General features: G+C 22.8%; 5 protein-coding genes and 1 pseudogene across 5 annotated transcripts, besides 1 other annotated feature; all 6 read right to left on the bottom strand.

The window, feature by feature from the left end:
* Positions 1 to 1488: 1488 nt before the first annotated feature.
* Positions 1489 to 2618, bottom strand: PVVCY_0201620 (CIR protein PIR protein; the record flags this gene model as incomplete). Its single annotated transcript, XM_037634618.1, has 3 exons — positions 1489 to 1581; positions 1679 to 2485; positions 2604 to 2618. The coding sequence occupies 3 exons, from the start codon at positions 2616 to 2618 to the stop codon at positions 1489 to 1491; spliced, it is 915 nt and encodes a 304-aa protein (XP_037490079.1).
* Positions 2619 to 4974: 2356 nt separating this feature from the next.
* On the bottom strand, positions 4975 to 6183 carry PVVCY_0201610 (PIR protein CIR protein; the record flags this gene model as incomplete). Its single annotated transcript, XM_037634617.1, has 3 exons — positions 4975 to 5025; positions 5165 to 6013; positions 6151 to 6183. 3 exons carry the CDS (start codon positions 6181 to 6183, stop codon positions 4975 to 4977), a joined length of 933 nt encoding a protein of 310 aa, XP_037490078.1.
* A 2704-nt stretch (positions 6184 to 8887) lies between these two features.
* PVVCY_0201600 (PIR protein CIR protein) lies at positions 8888 to 9854 on the bottom strand (the record flags this gene model as incomplete). The annotated part of the gene is made up of 3 exons (XM_037634614.1): positions 8888 to 8889; positions 8964 to 9696; positions 9837 to 9854. Coding segments are annotated over 3 exons (753 nt in total).
* Positions 9855 to 11836: 1982 nt separating this feature from the next.
* Positions 11837 to 14635, bottom strand: PVVCY_0201580 (annotated as a pseudogene).
* Positions 11837 to 14635: a sequence feature (PIR protein CIR protein, pseudogene).
* A 3047-nt stretch (positions 14636 to 17682) lies between these two features.
* Positions 17683 to 19749, bottom strand: PVVCY_0201570 (PIR protein CIR protein; the record flags this gene model as incomplete). Its single annotated transcript, XM_037634612.1, has 4 exons — positions 17683 to 17775; positions 17873 to 18521; positions 18859 to 19580; positions 19717 to 19749. The coding sequence occupies 4 exons, from the start codon at positions 19747 to 19749 to the stop codon at positions 17683 to 17685; spliced, it is 1497 nt and encodes a 498-aa protein (XP_037490076.1).
* Positions 19750 to 21279: 1530 nt separating this feature from the next.
* PVVCY_0201560 (PIR protein CIR protein) lies at positions 21280 to 22954 on the bottom strand (the record flags this gene model as incomplete). Its single annotated transcript, XM_037634608.1, has 3 exons — positions 21280 to 21612; positions 21723 to 22799; positions 22922 to 22954. 3 exons carry the CDS (start codon positions 22952 to 22954, stop codon positions 21280 to 21282), a joined length of 1443 nt encoding a protein of 480 aa, XP_037490075.1.
* Between the last annotated feature and the right edge of the window lie 2867 nt (positions 22955 to 25821).

Below are 25821 nucleotides of genomic sequence, written 5' to 3'. Positions count from 1 at the left end.
TAAATATTCGTTAAATGCATTATATAGTTCATTTTATCTTATATATTCTATTGTTATAGTTATCAATATATATGATCCAAGTAATTTATTAAAAATCTTAAGATAAAATAATGCTATTTTAAATTTAAAAAGTTGTAATTCACTAAGAACTGATAATATAGCACATATTAATATGGAATCATAAAATGATATTTAATATAATTGACTCTTTAACTCTTTCTCCACCAATCTCATTTTTTATAATATAAAACTGTATATCCCCAATTGTATATTTGACAAAATATATAACATTGATACCTTTATAATGCACTTTTATATGTTATTGATTTATCATTCATTCAATAAAACAAATACTTATGTATCTATGTTAGAAAGTATCATATATAATTTTTTACTGAATATTTATAGAAAACAATTGTATGTAGCATATAAAAGGGGAATATAGGGATACTTTTTATATTTTAACAAAATTGTAACATTTTTCAATAATAAATTATTTTATAAAAAATTTATTTTGTATTCATTCATTATATTAATATTGTTCGCATTCTTATAATTATATAAATATTTTTTAAATTATACTTATGATTTTATCTATATATAATAATAGTAATAAACAAATTTACATATTTATCATTTTTAATACTTACATAAAGTTTTTAAATCGGGTTCATAGAATCTGAACCCCAATAATGTTATTAATTAAATTTATCATATAAATAATCGTATTTTATTTTATAAACAAAAACAATCAACAAAAAAGTAAATTAATAAATGGTATAGGGTCGGCCTACATAAGTTTGTATATATTTAACAATCCACTTTCTCATGAACTCAGCAGCTTCTTCCTATCTTCATCATTTCATTTATCATCTGATTCAGGTGATATTGAGAGGCGAATCATAATAAAATATTTTATTGTAATTCTCATTCTTCTTCCTCAGTTTATCGTATAAAATATTGGAATTATTTAAATCAACATCTTTTCTATAACAAAATCGATACTTTGGAATCATCAGTCTATATCGATTCCGACATTTGATCGATTGCCCCATAAACCATTAACCACAAATTAACAATAAATATAAAAAATACATAGTTCAACACATTATAATCAAGCTATATTAACACGAAATACAATTATTATAATTTGTCCTATACATATTTTTAATAACTCATTTCCTATATGCATTTAAAGCAATTCCCTAAACTAATACATAATAAAATTATACAAAATTAAATTTATTATAGCACTTAACCCTAGAGAGAATATGGGTTTCGCAAACACACCATAAACACTGACTCAGAACATAAAAATTATATAAAAAATATGAAAAAATGCAATAATAGACATATATAACTTTATATTTTATTAATTATATTATTTAATTATTCTTATAGACCCCAAAATTATATATTTCCAATAGACATATTCTTAACATATATCAATAACTATTACTATTCCTAGAATAATCGCTAATCTTCGAATCATATATTAAGTTTCATTTTCTTCTGTATTTTTTTTAATTTTATTCTTATATATTGTCTTTGAAATAGTTTATCAAATCCAAATAACGAATACTAAAATAAAATGTTAAGAAGCATATCATGTTAAAGTTTGCATATATTGAATGGAAATAATTTTTAATATTATATTTATAAACTTCTTATTATTTACCTTATAAGCAATTCCCAAGAAAACCGGTATTGCAAATATCAATAAGGATGGAATTAATTTGCTTGCTATCGACGAACTTGATGATGTATCTTCAAAAATTTCGAAAGGACCTTCTGGTATTTCTATCTCTGGAAAGGATGAATTATCTTTACAATCACTGTTATTTTCAGCACAATATTTTTTAAAATTATTATAATCAGTTGATAAACTATACAATACATTTTTATATGAATCGCTTTTATTCTTAGGATCTTCATTAAGTTCTTTATATTTTTTATCAAACTCTTTAGCCTTTTCCACGAAATTGTTGCATATTTTAGTGGTTTCATTACACGTATTATACATTTTACATAAAATTTCAAATACTTTATAAAAATTCGATAGATCTTTAATATTCATATTCATCAAATATTTTTTTTTATCTATAAATTCCTTATTGGTCGTATTACCTTTACAATTTTTTATTTTCTCATTATAATGCGTATTTTTTTTTATGTGCTTAGTATAAAAATCATTTAATTTGATGCTACCATTTTGTTCTTTTTGATTTAGTATATAACTTAACCATAAAATAGCGTATTCGGCAAGTTTATCACTCTCTATATTTTCCTTATCATTATTGCCAATAAGCATATTTATCAATACTATAAAAGAAGAGCTAATTTTTTCGTCATCACTATTGCATTTAACTTTTTCACTCCCTTCCACGGGAGGACAATAATCATCTAATCCACCCCCTTTAATCGTATAGTTTTGAGATTGTGAATCGAATTTTAAATTTCCATCGACATGAGTAATTATTCTACACTATGAAAATATTATAAAAATTAATAAAATATGTATTAATGAAATATTACTAAAAAGAAAATTAATATAATTTATAGGCAATTTAACATCTGAATAATATAAGAAAAATTATATATACCACTTGCTTAGACATTATAATGAAATTATGTTGTAATTTGGGGAATATGTTGGATTATAATAATTATGTATTTTTCATAAAATATATGTTGTATTTACTTAAACTCTATCCATAGTAATTATCTTTAGTCAAATATAATATATCTATTTTATGGCAATTAGCGAAATTATCTTAAATAGAGGGTTATCATCTGTATATATGATGTATTTTATACAAAAAACACTATTCTTACTAACATATGGTATGCCTTTATTACAAAGTGAATATACTTTTATAATGAATTTAAATCATATTTCCTAGTATTATTTTTTGAGCATAGAAAAGAAATATGGTTATATCTTATGTTTTAATAATTACCATTCTAAAACTTAAATACTGTATAAATCTAAAAAATATAAAATTCTATTACTACTATAACCATTAAAAGTATATAAATAGTTATTTTTTAAAATATATTAAATATTTATATACATTTTTCTTATATTATAGCTTTCTCTAAAGTGATAACATTTACAAAATAAGTTCCATTGGTCCCTTTTCTAATTGTATATACATAATTCCAATATTGTTTTTAATGAATGTAGATAATTCATAATAAATTTTAATATGTTCAATAACATTATTTTTATTCCTATGTGCATCTATTTATAAATATATATTATTGGGTTATTTTATAATATATTTTGAGCATCTTTTCTACTGTTTAAAATAACAATTAGCACTGAAACCGTATTTATTGAGCCATTTGTAAGGTTAAATAAGTCTTTGTATGCATATTATTTTTTAAATGGTACATAGTAAATATTAAATATATAACACATAAGTAAGTATTGATCCAAATTTTAAAGCATAATAAAAAATATGTGTAATTAGATTGTTATATTGCATTTTAAGAGGAAAAATATAAGATAGATTTTCTCTTTTAATAAATGAATTTAGTTAAACATTCGTTAAATATTTTACATAGTTCATTTTTTATTATATATTTTATTGTTATAGTTATCAATGTATATGCATTCAAATAATTTATTAAGAATTATATGTTTTATTAATTCTATGATAAAGCAGTGCTGTTTGTGATTAATGGTTATTTACTAATTACTTATAATACAATACATGATAATATGGAATAATAAAAAGGCAATGACATAATTGGCTCTTTAACCCTTTCTTCATTGATTCGGTTTTTAGAATATAAAACCAGATATATCAAATCGTATCTTTAACAAAATATATACATTGATACCTCTATAACGCGTTATTATTTATCACTGGTTTATTACTCATTCAATAAAACAAATATTTATATATTGATATTAGAAAATACAATTATATTTTTATATTAATTTTTACTAAATATTTATAGAAATAATTATATGCAACATATAGCAGGAGTTTATAGGGGCATTTTTTAATCATTCATTATGTTAGTAACGTTTTCATTCCTATAATTATATAAACAAATTTAAAATTAAACAGATCAAAATAACAACATCATATTTATACATATTATAATAATATATGTTTTCATATTATAATTATATAAATATATATTTTAATTATACTTATAGTTTATTTACCTATAATAATAAATGGATTTACATATTTATCATTTTTAATACTACATAAAGTTTTAAAATCGGATTCATAGAATCTGAACCCCAATAAAGTTATTAATTAAATTTATCATATAAATAATGTTTTTCCTTTTATAGACAAAAAAAATTAATAAATGGACGGGGTCGGCCTGCATAGCATTCTCTATATTAATTAATTTCAATTTCCCCCGTTTCTCATAATAAATATTAAATTATTTAAATCAACGTTATCTTATAGAATCAAATCGATACTTTGGATTCATCTTTCTATATCGATTCCAATATTTGATAAATTGATACATAAACCATTAACCACAAATTAACATTAAATACATAGTCCAATTCATTTACTCTTAAGTTATATTAATATGAAATCCAAATATTATAATTTGTTCTATACATGTTTTTAATAACTTATTTCATATATATATTTAAAACAATTTGTTAAACAATAAATATTATTAAAAATTATACAAAATTAAATGCAATGTGATATTTAACCCTAACCCATATAAGGGTTCCATAAACAAAACATAACCCTGACCCACTACATAAAAATCATATAAAAAATATACAAAAACAATACAAACATGCAACAATATGCATATTAATTTTATATTTTGTTTATTATATTATTTAAATGTTCTTATAGACACAAAAATTATCGTTAAAAAATATCGTCAAAAATGACTTGTCTCCAAATAGACATATTCTTAACATATATCAATAACTATTATTGTTCCTGAAATAATCGCTAATCTTCAAATCATATATTAAGTTTCATTTTCTTCTTTAGTTTTTTTAATTTGTTTCTTAAATATTGTCTTTGAAATAGTTTATCAATTCCAAATAATGAATACTAATATAAAAATGGCAAATGTATATACATTTTTTGATAAACGTGTATAAGGGATCAAACAAATATAATTTAAATATTATAGTTTTTAATTCCTTATTAATTACCTTATAAGCAACTCCCAAGAAAACTGGTATTACAGAAAATGTCGATAAACCTGGAATTACTGTGTTTAATATCGACGAACTTGATGATGTAACTTCAAAAGTGTCCCCCAATAATTGTCCAGAACTTTTTTCAGAATCTTTTCCAGAATTTTCTACATAAATTTCTTTAGGTTCTATTTTTGGAAGATCTGGAAAATCGCAAGATTTATCTTTGTCATGATATATTTTTTTTAAATTGTTATAATCACCTGATAATGTAGACAATATTTGACTAAATGGACTGTCTTTTATATTATTAGAATCATTATTGAGGTCTTTAAATTTATCAGCAAAATTTTTAGCATAACTCGAATGTTTTGTGCAATCCAATTTGTTTGCATTAATTAAATTATAGGATGAAAATAATATATTAAATGCTTCATAAAATTTAGATATTTCTTTAATATTCATCAAATCTTTATTTTTATCTATAATGTCTTTATAAGTCATGCTATCATTATCATTTATTACCTTATTATAATCATTATTATTTACTATATATTTAGTATAAAATTCGTTTAAATTGGTAAAATTATTTTTGGGCTTTTTATGTAGTTTATAGCTTAACCATAAAATGGCGTATTCGGCAATTTTATCATATTCTAAATCACATTTATCCTTTAAATTTTTTAGCAAATAAATAACACCAGAACTAGCCTTTCGAAAATAATCATTATTGCAATTACCATTTCCTGAGTTGTTTCCGTAATGACAATATTTGTTGATTGATGGATTATTTGTTTGAACTATTACTCCACTTGTTGCCTCATACTCACTAAAATAGTTATTAATCGTACTAATTTCTTTATACTACAAATATATTTTATGAATTAAACAAAAAAACGTATTAATATAAACCAAAATCAAATGAAAATTAATATAATTTATGGGCGATACAACATATAAAGCACATCCGAAGAGAATATTTTATTCAAAAAATTGTATACCACATTATTAATATCACAACTTCGCTTTGCCATAATTTGGAGATTATGGGGGATAATATTTATATATATTACGTAAATATTTGTTGCATCTATTTAAGTTCTTTGCATACCAATTATATTTCGTTAAACATGCTAAACTTATTTTATGACAATTATCTAAATTACCTTAAATGGAGAGTTGCTTAATATATTTTTGCCATATGTATATATGATACATTTATACAAAAAATACTATTATTACTATAATCCTTAAAAATACATAAATAGTTATTTAATACGATATATTACATGTTTATATAGTTTCTTATAATATAGATTTTTCTAAAATTATAGTATTTTTAAATTAAGTTACATGCTTCATTTTCTATTCAATTACATAAATTTATATTATTTGTATTTAATATAGATAAATTCATGGCCGATTTTAATATGTTCAATAACTTTATTTTTAATCCTATATACTTCAATTTAGAAATATACCATATTGGGTTATTTTATAATATATTTTGAGCATATTTCCTATGGTTTAAAACAACAATTAGCACTGAAACCACATTTATTGAGCTATTTATAAACTTAAATAAGTCTTTGAATGCAAACCATTTTTAAAATAATACTTAGTAAATATTAAATATATAACACAAATAAGTATTGATGCAAATTTTAAAGCATAATAAAAAATATGTGTAATTAGATTGTTATATTACACTTTGAGAGGACAAAATAAAATATATTTGCTCTTTTTATATATATAATATTCGCCAAATATTATGCATTTTCATTTTATCATATATATTTTGTTATTATAGTTATCAATGTATATGATCCAAGTAATTTATTAAAAACCCTAAGATAAAATAATGCTATTTTAAATTTAAAAAGTTGCAATTCATTAAATACTGTAATATAATACGTGACAATATGGAATAATAAAAGACATTTAATATAATTGAGTCGTTAACTCCTTCTCCATCAATCCCATTTTTTATAATATAAAACCGTATATCCCCAATTGTATATTTGACAAAATATATAACATTGATACATTTATAATGCACTCTTATATGTTATTGATTTATCATTCATTCAATAAAACAAATACTTATGTATCTATGTTAGAAAATTTCATATATAATTTTTTACTGAATATTTATAGAAAACAATTGTATGTAGCATATAACAAGGATTTAAGGGTGGCAATTATTATATTTTGTATTCATTCATTATTTTAATAATGTTTTAATTCTTAAAATTATATAAATAAATATATAATTGAAAATTAAGTAAACCATTCTAACAACATCATCTTTATATATATATTATAATTATATAAGTATATTTTTTAATTATACTTATGAATTCATTTACCTATAATAATAGTAATAAACAAATTTACTTATTTATAATTTTTAATAATTATATCGAGGTTAAAAATAAGGTTCATGGAATATTAATCCCAAAATAGAAGTTATTAATTAAATTTATAATTCCAAAAAATTTTCTTTTCTTTTATAGACAAAAAAAATTAACAAAAAAAATAAATTAATAAATGGTATAGGATCTGCCTGCATAAGTTTGTATATATTTAATAATGGATCTTTTTTTCTACCAACTGAATTTATAACCGGTTTTAGGTCTTTGTTCCTATCATATGAATTTATAATTATTTGTGTCTTTCTCTTTCCATCAGCTAATTTTATAACTCTTTTCATGTTTTTTTTTTCCGATTTTTTTGATGATCCAAATGATAAATACTAAAATAAAAATATAGAGAAATATATAATATTTTACAATAATGAAAAATCTTTATAAGTGTTGTATTTAGTAATTATATTATTATTTACCTTATATGCAATTAATAAAATAATGGGTATTAAAATAAGTGTAACCGAAACTCCAGTTAAACTACACTGCTCAGAAGTGCAACACACTAATGTGGCACTCATAAAATTTATTTTAGGTGTACAATCCCCTGATCCATTCCATGTAGTTGGAATTATATTCCATGTTTTTTTCAAATTGGGGTCAGGACTTGGTGATGCTGCCAATTGAAGATTTGTTTTGTCAGATTTTTTTTGATTAGATGGATCATCTTGTGGATTTTGCTGCGTGGTAGGTTGTGATTGGGAAGCTGGTTTTTTTGGTTGTGGTGTATTTGGTGATGGACCTTTTGGCGGACCTGATGGTGGCATTGATGGTTGAGGTGGTAGTTGATCTCCAGTTTTTTTGATTGATCACTACTTTGTGGTAAGTCATTTCCTGAGCTGCCTGATTTAGGAGTCCAAACTTGATTAAGTTGGGTAGTTATATTATCAATAATGCTGTTAAAATAATCATTAGATGCACTGTAAATACTTTTTAAATTAGCCGCAGCGTTATTATATGCATCACTAATTTGATCCTTAATATCATTAATCCTTTGCTCAATAAAATAGGAAGCTTTATCAAAATACCCCTTTCCATTTAATAGAAATACACGAAATGGTGACCACAAATCAAAAAATTCTCCTGGTGTGTTTGGTGTTCCTGATCCCCCTGATGCAGGATCGTCAGTTCCATCAGTTGGAGCTCTTGGGTCATTGATTCCACCACCCTGGTTTAATTTTTTATTGTCTAAAGCATTTTGTTTACTTTTAGGATCGTCTGGTCCATTTTTATAGGTTCCCCCTGTTTGAAATGTTTTTAATGTAGTATCCTTTTTTGAAGATGCTGAAGGTGGCGCTGGTGGCGGGCCTGGTTCTTTTGAAGGAAGTTGTGATGGCGGTTGCTTCGGATTTTGGGTGGGTCAGGCTTTTTAGGTTTTTTCGGTTCACACTCTGAACTATTGAAATCAAATGTTGTAAACCCTTTCGCAAAATAATTATCTTTTCCATCTGATGTTTTAAGTGTTTTAAGATCCCATGCTAAATCTGGTTTTTTGTTATTTTCATTAATAACAGAATCTATAAAATTATAATATGTTTTTTTTAAATTATCCAATAAATGAAGATATGAATTACATTTAGGAACACTATCGTAAAGGGATGAATATTGATTATAACATTCGGCAGAATTACTAATAAGTTTATTATTATCCTTATCGTTTGGATTATAATATGCAATTACTTTACATATATCATTAAGTAACTTATAAAAATGTTTCATATGCATAAGATTAACTTCTTCCAAGCCATTTAATTTATCTAAAAGATCCAAATGATTAGAATTCACAATATTTTTCTTTAAATATTGTTCATAAGCCGAATTTAAAGTAATGTCGTTGATTTGGGATTTGCCTTCGTCATGGGCTATCTTATATAATTTATCGCTTAGCCACATCAAAAAATATTCATCATACAGACCAGAAGTTCCAATTTCCCTTGTTGCCAGTACCCTTTCTTTCATAAATAAATACGCGCTCAAACCACCAATCTTTTCCTTTGTCGTCCTACATTTACTACTATCACAATATGTTTTAAATTCTGGATCATTGATCATATCCCACATCGTCAAATTGCCATTATTTTCACCATTAATAATTTTATCAGCTGCAATAAATTTCTCACACTAAGAAAAATATATATAAATTAATGAAAATATACATTGATGCAAAATTTATTGAAATAAAATTTAACATGATTTGTAGACAAATCGAACACAATAAAATTAAGGATAAATATGTTTTGTTTTAAAATAAAGTTATTTACTAGTTCTTTGACCTCCATTGTAATGGAATTTTGTTTTTAATTTGTAAATTGATATCATATTGTTTTTATATAAAATATTTATACTGCAACAAAATAAGTTAAACAATGGCTCGATACTTATATATAAAATGGGGAGTAGTTAAACGCACTATTAGTATTATTATCAATAATAATATTAATTTTAAATCAATATACAATAATATAATGAAATAAAACTTATATTAGCTTTTATTGCATTTTAGATAAGCATCCTTATTTTGTGACTTGTTTGAAACATTTTTATCGTATGCGAAGTATCGCTACTCTTAATAATATTGGAATAGCTTCATTGTATAATTATGTGTAGCCTTTCACGAGTTTAAATAAAACATATTTTCTAATCATTATACGCTTTTATATAGAGAATTATGCATTCTCTATATTTATAGTAAAGAAATCACAAAATTATATTATTATAAATATATAAAGAATTAGAAATATATTATTATTACAACGGTTAAAAATGTATTTGTATCTCATTATTTGAATGCCGTATATTAATATACGTTATTATTAAACGTGAAATATTACACATTTTATATTATTTCTAATAAATATAAAACACAATTTGTGTTTAAATTTAATATTAAGAAATAATTTAATATTTTCCTTTTTCTAAATAAATGACATATAATATGTTTATTTATCTTAATTAATATATATAAATTAATAATTCATTTTAGAACATGTAATAACTTTGCTTATGTGCTAACATTTCTTATATATAAATATAATTAGTGAATTGTTTTGAGGGCATATCTTATCTAATTTTTTAAATTTAAAACATATAATATACAAATTAAGTTAATTGAGCTATTACAATTAAATGAATATGAATATAAATTAGTTTTTGGGTAATATTTAGTATATATAAAATCTATATTATTCTTTTTATTCTTATTATCTATTTAATATATAATTAATTATAAAAGATATTTTAAACAATAAAGAAAATAAATATAATTTAATATATTATCCTTTAATTTAAAAGTCCTATTAATACTTGGGTTTGAATAATTAATTAATTTGAGAAGCAGTATAATATGAGTTACCATTTTAAGTACACATTTATGTTTATATCCTAAGCATATATTATATATTTATAATAAAACGTTATTATATTTAGATATAAAAAACTATATATTTAGGGAAAAATGTAGAATTATTATTAGAATAAATAATATATAGCTTAGTAGTGATAATATTAATATTATCACATTAAAAGGACGCTTAACTAAAAATTATACTAATTAATTTTTCGTGGTATATTCGTTTTCAGTCTTTTCATAAGCTAAATAATATTTATCCATGTATCCGAATCAAATAAAATAATAGATTTATTCGGATTTAATATGTTTACCTATTGTTACCATATTTTCTGGTGTTATTTCACTGTATATTACAACGCTACAATTAATGCACTCAATATAAATACCTTAAATCTATGTAGAATGTTTCCTTATTTCATTGTTTTAGAATAAAATATTTAGCATACATATTTATTAATTTATATATGTATAATAACAAACAATATTAAAAAATTCAAATAAATTAATTAAAACATATAATTCCTATAAATATACTTTTACATAATAGTCATATGATATTTCCATAATTTTAAATTATTTTAGTGCCTAATTATTGATACAATATTTTGTTCATTTATATCTATATATTTTAGAATAATAGCATAATTCTATATACATAACTTTTGGGAGTTACTAGGAAATTTACTAACGAAATATATCATAAAACATACTTATATATGTTCATTTTAATTATTTTAAATGTATTATGTTTTAGATAATTTATTTATTTCTTAATTCATATACATATCAAGTATGAAAATATTAATTTATTGTATGAAGAATCTAAAATTCAACCCAAATAAAACAAATCATTAATTAATAAAATATAAACTAATTAAATGTATAACTTCGAAAAAAAATTATTAATTAAATTTATAATTCTAAATAATTTAATTTTCTTTTATAAACAAAAAAAATTAACAAAAAAAATAAATTAATAAATGGCATAGGATCTGCCTGCATAAGTTTGTATATATTTAATAATGGATCTTTTTTTCTACCAAATGAATTTATAACCGGTTTTAGGTGTTTGCTCCTATCATTTGAACTTATAATTATTTGTGTCTTTCTGTTTCCATCAGCTAATTTTATAACTCTTTTCATGCTTTTTTTTTTCTTCGAATTTTTTGCCGATCCAAATGATATATACTAAAATAAAAACGAGTTAAAATGTAATATATTTCTTATATTTGTAATTATGTAGTGGAAAAAATATATTTAAATGATATATTTAATAGTTGCACATTATTTACCTTATACATAATTGCTAAAATAATGGATGTTGAAATAAATATAATACCAATACCCATTGTGTCATATTTTTTATTTGATCCTATACACCATATTGATGTTTTTTCGTTCATTTTAACAACAGTTCCATTTGTGCTTCTATTCCCTGTGTTTGATGGACCCGTACTCGAACTTAGTAATGTATATTTAGTAATTGTCGTTGTTTGAGCACCTCCCGTTCCAGTGTTTGAATCAGGTTGCTGTAATGTGTTAGATGCACCAGTTTGAACTGTGATTTGTGATGGATCCTGCATTTGGTTAGACTGCGGCTGTGACGATGATGGAGTTTGTGATAATTGTTGCGTTGATTGTGGTATTGATGGGGGAGTTACTAATGGTGGTAGAGAGTGTGGTGGATATGGCGAATTTACTGGTTGTTTCGAATTTGGTTGTGAGTTATTAGATGTATCTGTCCCCCCTCTGAACTCTTGGATCCAGATTGGTTATCATCTGATTGAGAAGTACCAAATGAATTCAATTGGTCGATTATACTACTAACAGTACCATCGATATAATTAGTAGTTGCACTATAAGCACCTTTTACAGTGGTCATAGTGGTGTCATAAGTATTTTTTACAGCAGTTACAGCACTATCATAAGTATCTTTTACAGCGGTCACAACGCTATCATAATTATCTTTTACAGCGGTCACAGCACTATTATATGCATTACTGACTTGATTAGTGGCACTTGTTAAAATATTTTTTGAAGATTGATATATACTGGAAGCGCTAGGTAAATAATTTAGGGGGTTTAAACGACTTCCCCAATTGCTTGACCAATATCCATAAAATGTTCCTGATGATTTTGTTGCATCCTGGTCCCCTGATCCCTTTGACCCATCATCTGAACCTCCTTGATTGCTTGAATTCCCTTGACTTGGTAATTTATTATTTGGACCTCCTTTTCCGCTTCCTGTTCCACTATCTACTCCGTCACATGATCCAGTACATGTACCTCCTTTATTGATGTCTTTATCGCCATTTCCATCATTTATACCTCCTGATCCTCCTTGATTTACTTGATTGCCATTTGACCCACCATCCAATCCATCTCTTGATTCGCTTCCTTGATTGTTACCCGAAGTTGGGGTATGAATGCTTGAATCGCTTTGGAAATTTGCTTTATTTCCTGTGTCACCACCTGTAGCTGTTTGTTCACTCCCTTTAGTATTTTCTTGGCTTTGGGTACTGTCTACTACTTTATCTTTACTTCCTATTGTATCGCCTCCATTGTCAGGTATGCTTGGTGACATTCCTGACGGTGTAGGTACTGGTTTTACAGGTACTGATGTTGATTGTGCAGGTTGTTGTGGCCCTGGTACAGATACTGGTGGTGTTCCTTGTGTGGTATTTTGCAAGTCATCACCATCTTCTTCTTCATCTAAATCTAAATCATCATTGCCATCATCATTATCGTCATCATCAGGATCAAATAAGTCGATTAAAGTATCAAATCCGCCTTGTTCCTCTTCTTCCTCTTCTGACTTCTCTTTATTCCTGGATATATTTTGTTCTAACTTTTTATGCACTTGTTTGCATCCTTTAATATTGAATTCAGATAACAACTTGGTTGTATCTATCGATGAAAGCATTATAAGCTGATTACTTAATTCTTGGTCATTGGCATCGAATTTAATAACACCACTTATAATATCATCATATATTGTTTTTAAATGATAAAATAATTGAAGATACGGATCACAACGATTAACAAAATTATAAAGTGTGTGATAAATAATATAGAATTGTTGAATATCGTGTGTGTGTTCGTATGTTTTTGCATTAGGATTGGTATATCTATTAATTGTTTCACAAATTTGCTGAAATAAAAAATAAAATCCATTCATAATACCAATGTTAGAATCATTAAAATACTTTTTATTACGTAAGATACTCCAATAATTAAAGCCTTTGTGACTCTTTAAATATATTTTAAATGCATCTTTTAGAGATAAATTCGGATCTGTTGATAATTTATATAATATATTAGACAATGACATGACAAAAAAATCAGCACTTGGGTCATTTTCACTTTCTAGATCCACATTCTTATTTTGAATTAATTCCTTATATGCATATCCAAAAATAGCGTTAAGTTTTTCATAATTAGTTTCACATTTTCTGCCCCCATTATTTACAGGGCAATAATTATTATATAATCCATAGGTATCGTTAAATTTGTCCTCATTGGTCTCATAGTCGATAAAAAGTTCATCAATTTCACGAAATATATCACACTAAAAAACATTTTTAAAAAAATAATAAAATATTTATTAACGAACAATTTATTAAAATGAAATTAATGATATTTAATAGATCATGTAAAACATGGAATACAATAAATTATTTTTATCTAAAAAAATGTATTTACCGCGTTCATGCCCATTACAATGGAGTTATGTTTTAATTTGTAGATGAATTAACACCATTTTATATTTTATGTAAAACATATATACATGCCAAACGAATTATACAACTACTTAAGTTATATGCATAATTAATATCGTAAATCAAACACATTCCTATTATTTTTATTATTTAAATATAGAATAATAGTGTAATATTATTACCAAAGATATATTTTATTTTATCACAAATATCCTAATTATCTTAAATTTTTATTTATTTAAAATATTTTGTCTTAGATGTAAAATACAGCATATACACAACATCACTATTTTTAATAGTAACAGGTATAAGCCAATTATATAATTTTGTGTAATCTTTCATGAGTTTAAATAAAGCATGTCTCCTAATTATTCCACGCTCGTACATAGAAGAAAACTATACATTTTCTATATTTATAAAAAAGAAGCCAGAAATTTTATATTATTATAAATATATAAAGAATTAGAATTGCATTATTACTATAATTGTTAAAAATGTATTTGTATCTCATTATTTGAATGTCATGTATTGATATATGTTATTATTCAATTTGAAATATTACACCTTTTATATTATTTCTAATAAACATAAAACACAATTTGTGTTTAAATTTAATATTAAGAAATAATTTAATATTTTCTTTTTCTAAATAAATGACATATAATATGTGTATTTATCTTAATTAATATATATAAATTAATAATTCATTTTAGAACATGTAATAACTTTGTTTATGTGTTAGCATTTCTTTATTTATAAATATAATTAATGAATAGTTTTTAGTGCATATCGTATCTATTTTTTAAAATTAAAAAGGCACAATATACAAATTAGAGTAATCGAGCTATTACAATTAAAATATATCATAAACATAAATTATCTTTGGGGTAATCGTAGGCATATATAAAATATATATTATTCTTTTCATTCTTCTTATCTATTTAATATATAATTAAATATAAAAGATATTTTAAACATTAAAGCAAATAAATGCAACTATTTTCGTACAATTTAATTTACAAATTCTATAAATACTTTGGTTAGAATAATTAATTAATTTGAGAAGAAATATAGAATGGGTTCTATTTTAAATACACATTTATACCTATATCCTAAGCATATATTGTATATTTATAATAAAACGTTATTATATTTAGATATAAAAAACTATATATTTAGGGAAAATTATAGAATTATTATTAGAATAAATATTGTTTTTCGTGGTAGCGTTAATTCTAATATTACCATATTAAGGCTTAAATAAATGCTATAATTTTTCATTTGATCTGCATACAATTTTAATCCTATCACCCGTTAAATAATTTATATAATGGATTTATACCCATATGATGTATCAAGTAAAAACAATATATTTGTTCATATTTAATAATGTATTAATATAATATTATTGTTGTTGTTTCAGTTATAGCATTGTATACAACAATGAGATAATTAATGCACTCAGGAGGAATACTATAAACCAATTAGTAATTTCCCTTGTTTCATTGTTTTAAAGTATACCATTTAGAACATATATATTGTTTCGTAATAGCAATATATTTAAATTATAAGTTTATAGGCTTGTATATATATAATAACCTAATAAAAATGTTATTAGTTCAAATAAAATTTGCTATTATGTACCTTTTCGATAAAATTAATGTTTAATTATATAAATATCCCCAATAAAACAACATTTCAATATTATTTATTAGTAAAATATTTTATTATATGTATAGGGGATATAATAACAACTTTATCTTTACCTGTTATATTATTTATAATTATTATAACAAAATGTTATATGAAATTTTATTAATATGCTTATATTTATTTTTGAACTATTTTAAAATATAATTTATTTATACCTCAAAGTTATAAAACTTAAAATATTGTATATATAGTTCAGCTTTTATTGTATTATTAAAAATGGTAGATGCATAAAATGCCTTTTGTAGGTAATGTTATATTATCGAACCTCGATCGACATTTATGAATCTATATTTATGATTATCTATTATATGTTGTAATATGCTTAATTAATCTTAAAATCACATATTAACCTGAAGTTATATTATAATGTAGATCAAATTTACAAATGAATCGAATTATATATTATAACTTCATATATAATATTATTATATTCTTCGGTTCAAAATACAATTTAAATCAAAATAATAATGACACAAATAATATGGTTTACTAAATAAAATGCTTCATAAAATAAAGAAAGCACAGTGTTATTCATGATTCAATATAGCTTTTGGCTAACAAGTCTATATAATAAATAATAAGGATTCTTATATATAGTTACCCAAAAATTACCAATAAAATATAAAATGTAAAGTTACAATATTGCCCCATTTAATATATATGAACGAATTAGATGAAACTATTATAATTTATAAGAAATATTTTATGTAACCCCTTTCATATTAATGGATATCCCCTTTTTGGGGGTCCATATTTAGACATAATCTCGAGAATAAACATACGGGAATGGTAAATATATTTTATCAACATTTACAGACACAAAATATTATCAAACTATAAAAAATGATATTATAATATATTCCGAATCCTAACTCAAAACGCAGATACAGTGAACAAAATAATAACTCATAATGCATAACCTTCGCCCATAAAACATAAACACCTCGGTATCAAGAATATTAGAATCGAAAAAAAATTAATTATATATATTTTTTTGATTTTACAACTTTATGTTTCATTATTTTATTTGTATTTTTTTAAATCATTTTTATATAAACAATAAATATTATTAAAAATTATACAAATTAAATGTAATGTAGTACATAACCATAACCCTGACCAAAAACATAAAAATCATATAAAAACAATACAAACATGCAATGATATGCATATTAATTTTATATTTTATTGATTATATTATTTAAATATTCTTATAAACCCAAAAATTATCGTTAAAAAATATCGTCAAAAATGGCTTGTTTCCAAATAGACATATTCTTATATCAATCATTATTACTGTTCCTGGACTAACCGTTAATCTTCGAATCATATATTAAGTTTCATTTTATTCTTTATTTTTTTTAATTTGTTTCTTATATATTGTCTTTGAAATACTTTATCAATTCCAAATAATGAATACTAATATAAAAATGGGAAAATTATTATATATTTTTTCATATAAGGAATCACAAAAATATAATTTAAATATTATAGTTTTTAATTTCTTATTATTTACCTTATAAGCAATTCCCAAGAAAGCTGGTATTGCAAATGCCGATAAACCTGGAATTAATTTGCTTGCTATCGACGAACTTGATGATGTAGCTTCAGGAGTATGTAGAGATATTTGTTCACCACCATCTCCAGAATTTCCTACAGATATTTTTGGGAGATTTACTTGTGAAATAGATGGAAAATCGCAAGAATCATTATTACCATATTTATTTTTTAAATTGTTATAATCATTTGATAATATAGACAATAATTTTCTGAATGAAGCATTTCCAATAATATTAGAATCATTATTAAGTTCTTCAAAATTACTAGCAAAATTATTAGCAGAACTCGAATATTTTGTGCAATCCAGATTGTCGCTTTTAATTCCATTATACAATAAAAGTAATATACTAAATGGAACATTAAATTTAGATATTTCATTAGTATTCATATCGATCAAATCCTTTTTTTTATCTATAATTTCCTTACTAGTCGGACCATTATTATTTATTTCCATATTATAATCATTATTTGTTTCTATATATTTAGTATAAAATTCGTTTAAATTGGTGCTACTATATTTTGAATGTTGATTTAGTTTATAACTTAACAATAAAATAGTGTATTCGGCAAGTTTATCATATTTTGAATCAAATTTATCTATTAAACTATTTAGCAAATAAAAAACACTACAATTAGTCAATTCTAGATAATTATGACAATCGCCATTTCCTGAGTCACACCAGGAATGACAATAATCGTCGATTTGTTTGTGTGCATTATTAACTTTTAATTGACCTTTATCCTCCCTAAAATAGGCATCGATCTCATTAAATAAACTATACTACAAATATATTTTATGAATTAAACAAAAAACGTATTAATATAAATGCTAATTAAATGAAAATTAATATAATTTATGGACGATACAACATATAAAACACATAGTAAGAGAATATTTTAATTAAAAAATTGTATACCAGATCCTTAATACTATAAGATGACTGTCCCAATGTTTGTTCAGAATTTATTCCAGATTTTTCTACAGGGCTTTTGGGGTTTAATTCTGGAAGATCTGGAAAAGTTCCACATTTATAATTATATCTATCATATGATTTTTTTAAATTTTTATAATCATCTGATAATGTAGACAATATTTGACTATATAGACTGTATTTTATATTCTTAGGATCATTATTGAGTTCTTTAAATTTATTAACAAACGCTTGAGGATAATACGAATAATAATCGCAATACATAGATTCATCATCAATTTCATAATAGGATAAAAATAAAATATTAAATAGGTTATTAAATTTAGATAGTTCACTAATATTCGTTAATTCTTTTTTTTTATTTATAATTGCCTTATAAATCATATTTTCATCACCTTTTATTTTTTTATTATAATCATCATTTTTTTCTATATATTTAGTATAAAATTCATTTAATTTGATGTCACATTCTTTTGGTGCTTCATTTAGTTTATAACTTAACCATAAAATAGCGTATTCGACAAGTTTATCATTTTTTAAACCATACTTCTTTAAATTTGTTAGCAAATAAATAAAACCACAAATAGCCAATTGGATATAATTCTGACAATTTTCTTTTCCTGAGTCCCACCAGGAATGACAATAATTGTGGATTGATTCGTAATTATTTTTAACTATGAATTGGTCATTAATATCCCCAAAATAGTCGTTGGTCGTATAAATGTCTTTATACTACAAATATATTTTATGAATTAAACAAAAAACGTATTAATATAAATGCTAATTAAATGAAAATTAATATAATTTATGGACAATGCAACATATAAAATACATAGTAAGAGAGTATTTTATTCAAAAAATTGTATACCAGATCCTCAATAATATAAGGTGAATTTGCCATAATTGGGAGATTATGAAGGATAATAATATTTATATATATATTACGTAAATATTTGTTGTATCTATTTAGATCTTTGCATAGCAATTACATTTCGTTAAACATGCTATACATATTTTATGACAATTATCTAAATTACCTTAAATGGAGAGTTGCTTAATATACTTTTGCCATATATATATATGATACATTTATACAAAAATGCTATTATTACTATAATCCTTAAAAATATATAAATAGTTATTTAATAATATAGATTACAGATTTATATGAATTTTTCTAAAATTATAGCATTATCAAATTAAGTTACATGCTCCATTTTCTATTCAAATTACATATATTTATATTATTTGTATTTAATCTAGATAAATTCATAACCAATTTTAATAAATACAATAACTTTATTTTTAATCCTATATACTTCAATTTAGAAATATAACATATTGGTCTATTTTATAATATATTTTGAGCATCTTTTATACGGTTTAAAATAACAATTAGCACTGAAACCGTATTATTGAGCCATTTTAAGCTTAAATAAGTCTTTAAATAGATATTATTTTTAAAATAATACTTAGTAAATATTAAATATCTAACACATAAATAAGTATTGATATAAATTTTAAAGCATAATAAAAAATATGTGTAATTAGAATGCTATGTTGCACATTGAGAGGACAAAATAAAATGTATTTTCTCTTTTAATGCATAAATTTAAATAACTATTCGCTATATCTTATGCATTGCTCATTTATCTTATATATTTTATTATTATAATTATCAACGTATATGATCCAAGTAATTTATTAAAAATCCTAAGATCAAATAATGCTATTTTATATTTAAAAAATTATGATTCACTAAGTACTGATAATATAGTACGTGACAATATGAAATAATATAAAGATATTTAACATGCTTTGAATTTTTAACCCTTTCTCCATCGATCCAATCCTTTAAAATATAAAACCGTTCATCCCCAAATTTATCATTAACAATATATGTGACATTGATACATTTGTAATGCACTATTATATGTTATTGATTTATCATTCATTCAATAAAACACATACTTATGTATCTATGTTAGAAAGTATCATATATATTTTTTTACTGAATATTTATAGAAAACAATTATATGTAGCATATAACAAGGATTTAAAGGGGGCAATTATTATATTTTTTAAAAATATTACTATTAATTTTTTAAATAATATGTAATTTTATAAAAAATATATTTTTTATTCATTCATTATTTTAATAATGTTTTTATTCTTAGAATTATATAAATAAATATATAATTGAAAATTGAATGAACCATTCTAATAACATCATCTTTATATATATATTATAACTATATAAACATATTTTTTAATTATACTTATGAGTTCATTTACCTATAATAATATAAATAAATAAATTTAATTGTTTATTATTGTTATATATTAACATTTACTTTAAATATAGTACCATAAGCATATGAATATTACAAAAAATATAAAATGTTAATTAAATTTATCATTCTATGGTATCTCATTTTCTTTTATAGACAAAAAAAATTAACAAAAAAAATAAGTTAATAAATGGAGAAGGATTAAAATATATATATTTGTATGTATTTAATAATGTTATTTTGAGAGAGGGAGGTTTTATTCTTTGTATTGATATATTTTTTTCATCATATGGATTTATAATAACTATTGTTGCTTTTTCTTCATAATCTGAATCTATATTTGTTTTTACACCCCTTTTTCGATCAATTGGGCTTATAATTCTCTTTTCCCTTCCTTTTTCATCAACTAAATTTATAATTTTGTTTCCCATTTTTTTCTTCTTCATGGGTTTTCTACATCCATAATATAAATACTAATATAAAAACAGTAAAAATATATAATTATTTGTTTTTTATATATCACAAACTATGTAGATTTATATATTTTTTAAACATTTTATTTAGTAAAATTTTTACTATTTACCCAATGCACAATTGCTAAAACAATAGTTATTGAAACAACTGTGAGAGCTATAATAGCTACATTATTTCCTTCAAATTTAAATGACATAAATCTTGTTATATTTCTATTTAATCCCATTAAATTACATCCTGGGACATTCACTACCTTTGACAATATATTATCCGAACTTACTGTGGTTCCTTGAGTAGTTTGTGGTGGTGTTGGAGGATTTACTTTTTCTTTTTTTGATTTTTCAGATTCTTTTTCTTTATTATTTGGTCCTAGAATCTGAAATTTTGGCAATTTTACATTTTCTATAGCTTTTATATATTTGGAACCTATACCAACAATATTAATAAAATTATATCTTACCATATCACGTATGTGATTCTCAATACTAGTAGCGGTATGAATTAATTGTGGACTATATTTATCGAAAATTTGTACAGAATAATCTTTAATTTTCTCAAAATTTAATTCTTCACCAATATTTGATGGCTGGGTTTCCTTTTTAGTTTCTGAGTCATCTGGTGGGATTTTTGGTTTAGGTTTTTGGCGAGGTTGTCCAAAAAATCCATGCAATTTTATACACCCATTACTTTGAAATAACAAATCTTTCTGACTATCATCATTACCTATTGGCAAAAAAGTTAAATTGTAATTATCTTTTTTTAAAACTTCCTTAATAGCTAAGTTTCTATATTCATCATATTTTGTTTTTAAATCAGTCAATAATTGAATGTATGGATAACATTTATTTTTCTCATCGTTAATTAATTTATATATTCCATAACACTTTAAATCATTTGTCTTAAATTTTTCTATATTGAATTGGGATATTTCATTTTCTACAACTGCTTTACATATATTCGTAAGTAAACTATATAATGAAGTCATCATAGAAAGATTACTACCCTTCAAGTATTTACTATCCAATTTGTCCCAACAATTAAAATTGGCTCCAGATTTAACTATAACATCCTCATAATAATCACTTATACTAAAGGAAGGATCACGAACTATATTACGAAATTTATCACCAAGCCACATAAAAACGTATTCATAATTCTGATTAACATCATTATTACTGCCCTTTTCCTTTTTATCAAAATTTGGTAATTCTGTAAGTAAATATTCGCATAAGGCACTAATTCTATCATAATTATTATTACATCCTCCTACAGGACAAAAATTTGTATATGGGCTATTATTAAATTTACTTTCATTGACCTTCTCGTTGATGAAAAGCTCATCAACTTTAATAAATAATTTGCACTAATAAGAATTTTTAAAATTTAATAAAAATATGTATTATTGAATTTGGTATTAAAATGAAGTTAGGGATAATTTATAGGTATTATAATATTCAGCAATATAAAAGGAAAGATTTTTATTTAAAAAAATTGTATTTACCACATCTTTGTTCATTATAACAGTATATTGTTTTAATCAACAGGCTATAGGATATCATATTTGTTAATATATATAATACTTTATAATATTTGATATAATTGTCTTCTATATATAATTATTATATACATTTAAACTTATATTTTTAAAATATAAACCAATATCAAATAATAATGTAACAGCATTACTAAATTAAATATGCCTAAAACATTTTGGGTTATATATATAATGCATATATGAAATATAATGATTATTAATAATAAACAAAATAGTCACATTATATTATCAATTTAAATAAGTATATATCTTATATTTATATTTTTTCACACATATATGAAGCAAGTGTAGTGTGTGTTTTAATATAGATGCTCCCATTATTATATATAGTAAATATATAGAAAAATATGAAATTTAATATTAGTAGGATTATTAAAAGGAATTTTATCTCATCATTTACATGTCATTAATGTATATGTGTTAGTTACTATTCGCTGTTACATATTTCAACCTTTAGAATTATTTTTAATAGATATAAAAGAAATTCTTTATTTAAATTATAATACATACAAAATAAGTTAGTTTATTACATTTTATTGATAGTCCATATATAATGAATACACCATTTTATTTACCTACATTGTTAAAATACAATTTAAAGTGCGCAATAACTTTTTTATATCCAAACATTTCTCTACATATAAATTTTATATATTAATATTTTATGGATGTAATTAGCTCTAAATACATTAATTTATTTACAATAATATTATAATATTAAATTATTCACTATTAATTTTTAAATTACAAAGTTTTGAGGTATAAATTTTATATTTTAAATATAGTGTTATTACGAAATTATATTCTCTAAAATGTTGTACTTTAAAACAATGAAACAAGGAAAATTGCTAATTGGTTTAAAGTATTCCTCTTTATTGCATTAATTATCTCATTGTAGTGCACAGTGATATGCCATTATTAGCAACAATAATAATATTAGATTAATATATTATTAAATACGAACAAATATGCCATATTTATTTGATACTCTATATGGGTATAAATTCATTATATATATTCTTAAAGGTATGATAAAATTAATATTATATGAATGTAAGATCAAATTAATTATTACAATTTTTAACTATGTATTCTTTAATATGGTGCTATGGTATTAATGTTGTCATTCAATATAATATTAATAATTCCATAATGCTCGTTAAAAATAATATGTTTACATTATAAACTAATTGATATGATATTATAAAATATTTAATACGTAATATATTTTAGGTTATATGTGCCAATATGAACCTAAAATAGTAACCCATGTTGTTTGTTTTTAAACTTTATAATTATCAACCATTAGTTACGTTAACATTATAAAAGTTCTAATTTAAAAACAAATGGGATGATAATAACTACTTTCAGTCTTTTTTATAATTTTAAATAAGAATTAGCAATTCTTTATATATTAAATAGTTAATATGCGTGAAATAGAACAATATATTTTAAAAATCTCTTTATATATCATGGTTTGTTTAAGATTTAATTATATGGAATATATTTTTAAACTTATATAAGAATAGATAATTTATATCAATATAAATTATAACTTTAACGTAAATGCAAAGTATTGAAATGAAAAAATCGAGTAATATATATATTTACAATTTATAAATTTATTATACATATATCTATAGTGTATTTTTTATGCATTACTAAAAATGTTAGATGCATAAAACATCTTTTATAGATATGTTGTATTGTCGAATCTCGATCGATATTTTGTGAATCTATATTTATGATTACCTATTATATGTTGTAATATGCTTAATTAATCTTAAAATCACATATTAACCTGAAGTTGTATTATAATGTAGATAAATGTTCCAAATGAACCTGATTATATAATGTAGCTTCATATATAAGATTACTATATAATTTGTTAGAATGTTGCAACATAAATCAAAATGATAGTGGCACAAATAATATGTTTCATCGAATAAAGAAACATATTGTGTTATTCATGATTCGATATAGCTTTGGGGTAGCAAGTCTATATAATAGACAATAAGGGTTCTTATATATAGTTAGCCAGAAATTAGCAATGCAATATAAAATATAAAGATATAATATTTCCACATTTAATATATATGAACAAATTATATGAAAATATTATAACATATGGAAAATATTTTATGTGACCCTTTCATATTAATTGATATCCCCCTTTTTTGGCTGTATATTTAGACATAATTTTGTAATTAAACAAACGAGGGCGTCGCATATATTTAATCAACGTTTGCATACCAAAATATTATCAAATTATAAACAAATTAATAAAAATATATCCCTAACCTTAACTCAAAACGCAGATGCGGCTAACCAAACAATACCATAATACATAACCTTGACTCATAATGCAAATACATATTCGTAAAGGATGAACACCTAAACCCTAAACCTTTTCACACTATTTTATTAATTTTATAAAAAAATTTAACACCCTTCCCATTATTTAAAATAAGCTTGTAATATATAAGAAAAAAAAACTTGAAAAAACCGAAGAAAAAATAGCATACATTTAGCTTCAAATGAATGCAAAATAGAGAGGAACTAAATAATAGTGTAATTTAAATGTAAGAGTTTTAATTAAAAAAAACAATAATTAAAATAACCATTTCATACACAAATTAAAAAAGCAAATGCA

This window comes from Plasmodium vinckei, assembly GCF_900681995.1.
Source record: "Plasmodium vinckei vinckei genome assembly, chromosome: PVVCY_02".
NCBI classification, from domain to species: Eukaryota; Apicomplexa; class Aconoidasida; order Haemosporida; family Plasmodiidae; genus Plasmodium; species Plasmodium vinckei.
Note: the sequence above shows the minus strand (reverse complement) of the source record. Positions and strands in the feature narration are given on the sequence as shown.